This window comes from Triticum aestivum, chromosome 1D, assembly GCF_018294505.1.
Source record: "Triticum aestivum cultivar Chinese Spring chromosome 1D, IWGSC CS RefSeq v2.1, whole genome shotgun sequence".
Classification (NCBI taxonomy): domain Eukaryota; kingdom Viridiplantae; phylum Streptophyta; class Magnoliopsida; order Poales; family Poaceae; genus Triticum; species Triticum aestivum.
The window spans coordinates 425,421,268-425,431,153 of record NC_057796.1 but is presented as its reverse complement, the minus strand read 5'-3'; the positions used below and the strand labels follow the sequence as shown (position 1 = coordinate 425,431,153).

The window sequence follows — 9,886 nt, the reverse complement described above, 5'->3', positions numbered from 1 at the left end:
CGCGCGTCCGGTGATCTTCACCGCCGCAACTCCGACCGTCGCAGCGGAGTTGCGACCATCGCCGGGGGAGCTGCAACCGGCGCACACGCTGCTGCATGCGCCGAGCCAGCATGAAACACAGGTGGCCACCGGCGGCGAGGGCGGCAACCGGTGGCGAGGGCGGTGACCGGCGCCGGGGGCGGCCAAGCCCGGTGGTGCTCGAGTCTGGGTGCCTCGCTCATCCATGGCGGCTAGATGTGTACACTAGCGAAGGAAGAGATGAGCTGCGTTGACTTGGTGAGGATTAGATTTGACGGTTAATACAGAGGTAAATCGGGCGGCTGCGATGCGACCGGCCGAAACTTTCGGCTGGCACACCGGCGCAGATTACTGCCCTTTGATTAATCTCCCCAACTACGCACGTGCTTCCCGCAGGCGAGAGGGGGGGTGGGAATGGTGCCGATGAACAGTTGACCTCTCGTTCTCGATCTACCCTCCTCCCTTTTTTCCTATTTCCACTCCTCCGCGCGGTTAAGTTAAACGAGACTCCAAACTGAACACACCACACCACACCGCCGCAGCCGAGCCCAGCAGCAGCAGCAGGGCATCGCACTCACCGACGCGGCCCGCCTCCACCTCCGTTGCCCGCCGTCGCCGCCCGCGACGGCAAGTGCGAGGCCGGGCACCCCAGTCCCCACAGGAGGCGGCGCCACACGACTCCGGGATCTCGAGGTAGTTGCCCGCTCCCCGCTGCTTCCCGCTCCCGACGCTTTCTCCCCCCTTTTTCTCCACCCTCGCGCTTGTTTGGCGCCAAAGGGCTGGAGAGTGTGACGAATTTTGGTTAGGATTTGGGGCTTTGAGTATCAGATCTCTGGGCGATCAGGTGCGGCGCCGGAGGTTGGTGGTGAATGCTGCAAGTTTTCGGTTAAGGTCTCGCAAGTTGGGATCTTTTTAGATGCGAATCTGTCTCAGAGGTGGGAAAATCTTGAACCGACCTACTTGGGCCTGCTTACTCGGATCTCTAGAATTTTTGCCAATGTGTAGTTAGTTCTTTTGGGATGTAAAGGCTGTGACAGTCAAAACCACATGTCCTGCAAATTGCAGTTTGCATTTCAACCATAGTTGATGATAGTGTAGGATTCCAAACCTTTTCGCACATTGCATAATGGTAGGCATAGTTCAAGTCCTGATTCATCTAACTGAGCGATGCTGGTCTTTCCATCTACACTGAGCAGGTAGCTTGAGTTATTGTGCAGCATATAGTGTTTTGCCTGTGTTAAATTGCTCATGAGATCAGTAAACTGCTATGGACATATGAAGCACGGCTGAAGAAGCCCCATATTGTTTCATACCGGTGAATGATCAGTGTTTTGTCTGTTTCAGATCTTAGTATCCCTAGAGATGGAAGGAAGAAAGACAGGTTTATGGTAAACCCTGGTAAATATTCGTGGGAGGTCAGCAAGTGGCGGCCTGATTGAGACTGCTACAACACTTTGAGGTTCATCTCCAGTTAACTAGTGATGCCGAGGATGAAGGTCCCAAAGCGTTATGTCATAGTGTTGCTGACATTCATCTGCACAAATGTCTGTTACATTGAGCGTGTGGGTTTCTCGATTGCGTACACCGTTGCGGCTGATGCAATCAATGTGAATCAAGCAAACAAGGGCCTGATACTCTCCATGTTCTATTATGGTTATGTTCTGTCGCAAATTCCTGGTGGATGGGCAGCTCAGAGATTGGGAGGGAGACGTGTTCTGCTGCTGTCATTTCTGTTATGGTCTTTGATATGCGGTCTAATTCCACTGGACCCCAACAGAGTAGTCATTCTGGTCCTTTCTCGCCTTTTTGTTGGTGTAGCACAAGGTTTCATATTTCCTGCCATTCACACTGTCCTGGCACAATGGGTGCCACCGCAGGAGCGCTCTCGCTCAGTGTCGTTAACCACCTCAGGGATGTACCTCGGGGCAGCTTGTGGCATGCTGTTTTTTCCAAGTCTGGTGAAGCACATGGGACCCCAATCTGTATGTTTAGTCGAAGCAGTACTTGGAGTAGCATGGTCTGTAATATGGTTGAAGTTCTCCAGTGAGCCACCTCGCACTGACCTTCCAAAAGTGGCAATGCCAAAAGTAGCATCTCGGGAGAAGATTAAGGCGCAATCAACAGGGGTTGTTGCACCTCGCACTGTAAAGATACCATGGCGAAGAATTATCTTCAGTCTACCTGTTTGGGCAATTGTCGTGAACAACTTCACCTTCCACTATGCCTTGTATGTTATCATGAACTGGCTGCCTACCTATTTCGAACTGGCCCTTAAGCTCAGCCTCCAGGATATGGGATCGTCAAAGATGCTTCCCTATTTCAACATGTTTATATTCTCCAACATTGGTGGAGTGGTTGCTGATCACTTGATTACAAAGAGGATCTTATCAGTTACCAAGACAAGGAAGCTCCTTAACACCATTGGGTTTGTTGTCTCGGCTGTTGCACTTATGGCCCTTCCTTCATTCGGGACGCCCTCAGGGACTGTGATCTGTTCATCTGTATCCCTTGGTTTTCTGGCTCTAGGAAGAGCAGGGTTTGCAGTGAATCACATGGATGTTGCTCCAAAGTTCGCCGGCATAGTGATGGGGGTTTCAAATACAGCTGGGACATTGGCTGGGATAGTTGGCGTTGGTCTCACGGGAAATATTCTGGAGGCTGCAAAGGCCTCTAACATGGATCTAACGAACTCCGAAACCTGGAAAACAGTCTTTTTTGTTCCAGCATACCTCTGTATTTTTAGTTCAGTCATTTTCTTGATCTTCTCAACTGGTGGGAAGATTTTCGAATAGAGGATGATTATTTTTGCCTTTTCTTTTCTTCTCATTTACGGCGAGGCAGGATAGAAAAACGGGAAGCTCACATGTATTTATTCATTATCTGTAAGATTTCAGAGCTCAGACTGCATCCCACACATATTAAGTTATGTTATGTTAGGAAGAATAATACTTCTCTGTAGTAAATTGTGTTTTCTGGAATGATCATACGACTATGTTATTCCGGCTTGTTGATTGGCCTATTTACAACTATTCCATTGTGTAATTTATCGGGCATACATCATCTCTGTTTTTTAAGATATTTTCCTGGGGATAGGAAATAATGAGAATTGCGTAGCTAGAAGTCAGGATGACATGTCATTCTTTCTATCCTGGCAACATTTCGCTTGCTGGCAGGATCTGAAAAGAAAATGTAATTGGTCTATGTTTAAAAAAATGAAATTGCTATTTAAACATATCATAGCTAAATCTGACTGGGACATGGAAGGCTCCCTTTGGCTGTGTAGAGGTGCATTTTGTGTTTGATAAACCTGCTGGAAGATTTTTATTTCAGTGTAACTAAAGGGATCCCATTTTGTAAGCTGTAGAACTTGTGCCCTCATCCCTGGCAAGCTGGGATTTTTTTTAATTTTTTTAAACAAAGGCAAAAGATTTGCCTCATTCATTAATTAAGAGAGAAAGAGAGTTCATAGTGCAATACATCGGCTCGACAACATAGCCCGTCAGTACAAGCTGGGATGTGAAGCCTGCTATCGGTGGAGATCCATTCCTTTACATTCACCTGTTTTTTCTACTGCCTCTTTGATTCACAGGGTTTAAAAACCACATGAATAGGATATGGTTACATCTGCAAAATAGAGGACTGTGAAAACGCATAAATGTGCGTAATTGGTTGTTTGATTCGTAGGAATAGGAAAAACACAGTAATCCTAGAAAATCATGGTCAAATTAAGATTACAACTTATGCAAAGGTAAGATAAAGATAATATTATGCCACTTTTGGCATTTTGCCTTGTTCTTTGTGCATAGGAATGTAAAAAAGAAATTTCACCGGATTGTAAAATTCCTTCGATTTTCCTATATAGAACTCAAACCAAAGAAAAGTTCTTCCATTTTTCCTATGGTTCAATGCTTTGGATCAAATGGATAAATAGTGGGAAATCCTGTTCCTATGGTTTCTCGTACGCTTTCCTTACAAATCACAGAGACCAGCAATCCATGAATGTAAAATCCTAAAGAAAACTACGCTTTGCAACCAGTACTCATTACATATCCTGCTGCTCATTGTGTCCTCTCGTGGATTAAATTATTATTATTTTTGAACAAGTTCAGCAGGGCGGGATAGTGATCCATACAGGATTCATTAACAAACAAAAAGATTAGAAAAACGCAAAAGAAACGTCCACTACCTAAAACAAAATATCATGTGGAATGTGCTAGACATGATGATTGCATAGGAGAATATGTGTCTGCAAAAATAAAATAAGTCAGTACTCCGTATCAGTTTAGCCTACAAAAACGTTTTATATTTTGATACAGAGGTAGTGCCAAACTCTGGAGCCTTAACTTCACAATTTGTGTTGGTCGGAGTATGCAATAGAACTGATACGTGCGTGGAAAGGTTCTATGTTTACTGAGAAATGTCATCTTTATGTGGCCATTCAGCATTACTGAGAAATGCCATCTTTATGTCGCCATTCAGCATAAAGTTGGAGGCCTTGGGGCATCTCCACGCGGATGACCAAAACTCCCGCGAATGTTCACACTGGACGGTCTGGATACTTTTAGCCATCCAATGCGGATCACAAAACAGGTTGAACTAGTCTAGACGTTCAAATCTCCGAGGTCGGCTCCAAATCGGGGGTAGCTCTAGGGGACTTCGGACGTCCGCCACGTCAAACTCCGACACCCCGGACCTACCCCAAAACCCCCTTTGACCAACTATAGAACCCTTCACGCATTCACACTGCTTGACTGGCTTGTTGCGTACCAGTAATCACGTCGGCACGTCACTCAAGAAGCCTACTCCAACTCTTAAAACCGGCCAGCTGGACGCCCCCAAACCCTATCCGCGCACTCCCCCTCCCAAAGCCACCGCACACACAGCACTCCCCACCGCCGGTCACAGTGATGGGCAAGAAGACTGGCGCCAAGAAGACCCAGGTGTGGTGGCTGGTAGATGGTTATCGCTTCGACCAGCCTCCGCCGCGCCAGGACTCTGGCTAGTTTGTGGTGCCAGCCGCGATCACTGGGCCCATCTCCATCCTCGGCTCCGTCCGCCATGAAGGATGAGCCGGTTCCGAACGTGGAGGAGGAGAAGCTACCCTAGCGGCAATGGACGATGAGTTCGCATGACACATGGAGATCATGTTGCGTTGCTCGTTGATCAACCACGGTTCGACGCGGTCGTCTGCAACCGCATTGTACATACGCAACTGCGGTGTCCACGTGCAACCGTCCCCACCAGGCCACCACCATGACACTCAATGGCGTCCGACACCCCATAAGCAGGAGCGGGCTCTGTCCCTACTGAGAAATGTCATCTTTATGTGGCCATTCAGCATTACTGAGAAATGCCATCTTTATGTCGCCATTCAGCATAAAGCTGAAGGCCTTGGGGCATCTCCACGCGGATGACCAAAACTCCCGCGAATGTTCACACTGGACGGTCTGGACACTTTTAGCCATCCAATGCGGATCACAAAACAGGTTGAACTAGTCTAGACGTTCAAATCTCCGAGGTCGGCTCCAAATCGGGGGTAGCTCTAGGGGACTTCGGACGTCCGCCACGTCAAACTCCGACACCCCGGACCTACCCCAAAACCCCCTTTGACCAACTATAGAACCCTTCACGCATTCACACTGCTTGACTGGCTTGTTGCGTACCAGTAATCACGTCGGCACGTCACTCAAGAAGCCTACTCCAACTCTTAAAACCGGCCAGCCGGACGCCCCCAAACCCTATCCGCGCACTCCCCCTCCCAAAGCCACCGCACACACAACACTCCCCACCACCGGTCACAGTGATGGGCAAGAAGACTGGCGCCAAGAAGACCCAGGTGTGGTGGCTGGTAGATGGTTATCGCTTCGACCAGCCTCCGCCGCGCCAGGACTCCGGCTAGTTCGCGGTGCCAGCCGCGATCACCGGGCCCATCTCCATCCTCGGCTCCGTCCGCCATGAAGGATGAGCCGGTTTCGAACGTGGAGGAGGAGAAGCTACCCTAGCGGCAATGGACGATGAGTTTGCATGACACATGGAGATCATGTTGCGTTGCTCGTTGATCAACCACGGTTCGACGCGGTCGTCTGCAACCGCATTGTACAGACGCAACTATGGTGTCCACGTGCAACCGTCCCCACCAGGGCACCACCATGACACTCAATGGCGTCCGACACCTGTAAGCAGGAGCGGGCTCTGTCCCCCCCCCCCCAAAGCAGTAGCGTTGCATCGACTATTCGACTACTACATCCAAGGAGGCGGCTCACACGACGTGTCGTCATCATCGGGCGCAAAAATGCATCTCTGAGGCAGAGGGCAGAGGCACGTCGAGAGCGGCGTCAGGCGCACCAGTCGGTCGCATTCGCGAAGACCCAGGTATCGCTAGTCTGTGTGCTTGCAGACCCATGCTCGAGGAGGCGTGGACCCTCAATCTATCCTATCCAAGACCATCGTGGAGTTTGACGCCCGGTGTCCTCGTTGTCTCAACGAGCAACTCCTCCGCGTATGGCTGGCCAAGTTTGAGCGCACAGTCCACCAACGAGTCGATGAGAGGCGGCGCGAGGCGGAGGAGGTGGAGCGTCTATTTCATAAGTGTGAATCCGCGGCTGGGGAAGGATGCCGCAAAGCCTGGTGCGCCTTCCTAAAATGGTGTGACGACGACGACAGTGCGAACGACCAGGGTGGTGCTGTGGCCTCGGAGGCCATGCCTACGAGGTCACCATCCACTACTTAGCCACTTAGCCTGGTTTAGATTGGTTTTAGTTTATTTTACGTCGAATTTGTTAAATTTTGCTGTTTTGCATGTAATATAACATACTTTGTTAAATTTCATATGTATTTCATGTTCATGTTGTTTAAAATGGGGAGGGGCATTTGGTGATCACGTTCGATGGCCAACACTAGGTCATATGTTTGGGACACGTCCGGTCATGTCCGTGGATATTTGGGAGTGAAAATTTGGTGATCCACATTGGAGATGCCCTTAACTTTTTTAAGACAAATCTGGTGACATCCGTTTTATGCCATACTCCCTTCGTTCCATAATGTAGAGAACATAGATTTCTGATAAGTCAAACTAAACAAACTACACACACATACACATATATGAAATATAACTCATAATGTCTCTAGTGATATGCATTTTGTATTCTAAATATATGTGTATTTCTCTATAAATATGGTCAAAGTTTATAAGGTTTGACTTTTGAAAATATGTATACACATTACATTATGGAAGGGGGAGTACTAAACACGTGTCTCAACTTATACTAACTTTAGTACAAAGTTATATACTTAAGTTGAGACACTTATTTTGAGAAGAAGAGAGTATATATTAATTTGTGGCACTTTCTACAACACCACACTACTCATATTCCCTCTTTGGGCCCTACCCCCGCCAACACTCCCCACCGACACACGCACCCTTGGCCACCCATATGCCGTGCTGGTCAAGAAAGAAGAGAGAATGGGAGGAGTATGAGGGCATGTCCAACGGAGATCACCTAACAGATCTTCTAAAATGTTGGCATACGCGTCCAAATGTGTTCACAAACATCTGATCTGACGGAAGCCATCCAACCGACGTCTCCCAAATTTTCCATACTTGTCCGACATTCTCTCTTTGTCAAATTGTCTATATCAATAGCAATTCGACCGTATATTTAAATAGTTGCAAACAAATGCAATTACTATCAAAAGCATCGGATGTGCAACAAGGTTTTTACAACTATCAAACCCAAAAGCAAAAGAACCAATTGTCCGAGCAAAAAGCTTCACCTTCCGGCGCTCCCCCCTCCTTTGCACAAAGCGTGCGATCATACCGTGCAAGTCCTGAACAAACCAGCCCGCATCGTAATCCAAATCTTCGTCCTTCACATACAAGATCATTGCTACTCACAAGCTTGCCTGGTCGCAAGCTTGCTCTCCTTGAGTTGGATATTTTTCTTTTGGATTTCCATGAACAAGCTAAACCTGTCCGCTCTCCTCGAGTTGGATATTTTTCTTTTGGATTTCCATGAACAATGCAAAACTTACGAGATCGAGGAGTGACGCGCTACTTGGCCACTAGTTTTCCATATGTACACTACAATGCTTTGTTGACGACCTCTTGAATGGTGTATCGTTGGTGCTTAGCGACTTCGGATTTCGATCATTGATCAATTCCTTGTTGCCGAGGTGCAATGCTTTTTCTCATGAAACCAATCGTGCACACTTTGCCAAAAAGCCGAGCCCTTTTTGCTCCGTGCCTTGAAGAGGATCAACACTTGTGCCCAACCGCTCCAAAGACAACAATTCATCCTCTTGCTCGAGTTTGACAATCACCCCTTCTTATTTGCGTCTGCATTGGGCACATATGACTGTTGGGTGTCCGTCGGCGTATCTTGCTCCAATTATGGTGAGTAGTTGTCATCGACTTGCCTGTCCTCACGGTTGCCGCTGTTGTTGATCATGTTTATCATCGCCTCGTCGGTGGCTGCCGTTGATCTTGGAGAGGCATTCCGCAAGATAGTGACCGGACATCGCCGGACGAGGGTCCTCGGACAACAACCGCGACCGGGCGAGCATCGACGACTCAGTGAACACGTAATCACTGTTGAAGTCAATGGTGTACGGTGGAGGGTGGCCAGAGTTGAATGAAGCGGCAGAGTGTTGTGGCGATTGTTGTGTGTCAGGCTAAATATACTGCTAGGCAGCAAAGTAGTACGACTTCTTGTACTAGGTGGGTCAGGGCAGCATCGACATGATGATCCGCTGTGGAGGAGGAGCTCCTATTTGAGCGGACATTTGCACCTTCTTCTTCGCCCTCTCCTTCATGTGATGCTCTTGCCGTCCAACTTCTCTGGGTCCGTCATGGCGACGAACCTCGTGATGGGCTCCGACAGATCCATCGCGACAACGACGAGCAGTGGAATGGGCCAAAACATTATTTTGGCTAAACAATATTTCAAGAGGATCAGACCTCATAGCTCACCAGTTTCAACTGGTTTTTAAAATATTAGGTCTAAAAGGAATTGATGTGTCCAATGGCGAGTTCAGGCTGATAGTGGGAGCTCAGTCTCACATGAACGCATGACACACACACACACATACACACACAGAGAGATGGTCGAATGGTTGGGGATGGTGATGGTACCACTATCACTTGATCCGGGGACCGATGACGGGATAAGAAAGTGGGGAGATACTGAGAGAGAAGTCGACTCAATTAGAGTGTTGCTTTCGTGGTTTTCAATGATTTTCAGCACAGAGAGCGTGAGAGCAACCTCCTTTGAGTTTCTATTGGCAACTTAAATTCACTTGTACACACAACTAAATAATTTCAAATTTGTGAGGGCACCAAATTTATGCAAAGTTCATCCAAGGTTGCCTGCCACTTTCCAAACGGGCCCTTGCTTTCATCCGACAACACAAATGATGATGATGACTGGTGTATGTGAGACCATGCTCTATAAGTTTTGCTTTGGGAATATATGCTCAGCAAAACCTTTTCTACAACCATTGCACACACCTAGCTCCGGGCCAATGAAATAGTACCATCATGTTCTGCCAGTTGTTAGTTGTTACCAACAGAAAGGGCGCCATTAACGTGGCAAATGATCATAAGCGAGCGGCAAAGCAAGCAAGGCCAAGAGAAAAAGCTTTACACTATTTGAATGGAGGCATGAGGTACGTCGCCGCATCAACGCGCGGAAAGGAGCCATAAAAGGGGCAGATGGAGTAGCACACACGCCAAGCCAAAGTCTCCTCTCATCACTGTAATCACTCCGTCAGTTTTTTCTGGTGCCATCCAGCAGCAACTTTCTCCACACCAGCACGCCATATATCAATATCTATCTATCTATATCTATCAATAAATATAAATAATGCTGGA

At 47.9% G+C, this 9,886-nt stretch overlaps 1 protein-coding gene across 1 annotated transcript; it reads left to right on the top strand.

Moving 5' to 3' along the window:
• Positions 1 to 453: 453 nt before the first annotated feature.
• Positions 454 to 3,023, top strand: LOC123182591 (probable anion transporter 7). The gene is made up of 2 exons (XM_044595220.1): positions 454 to 711; positions 1,363 to 3,023. Exon 2 carries the CDS (start codon positions 1,500 to 1,502, stop codon positions 2,808 to 2,810), a length of 1,311 nt encoding a protein of 436 aa, XP_044451155.1. The 5' UTR covers positions 454 to 711; positions 1,363 to 1,499; the 3' UTR covers positions 2,811 to 3,023.
• The last annotated feature ends 6,863 nt before the right edge of the window (positions 3,024 to 9,886 follow it).

Bases quoted from the DNA above. Each gene is read 5' to 3' on its own strand.
- LOC123182591 (XM_044595220.1), top strand. From the start codon at position 1,500: ATGCCGAGGATGAAGGTCCCAAAGCGTTATGTCATAGTGTTGCTGACA.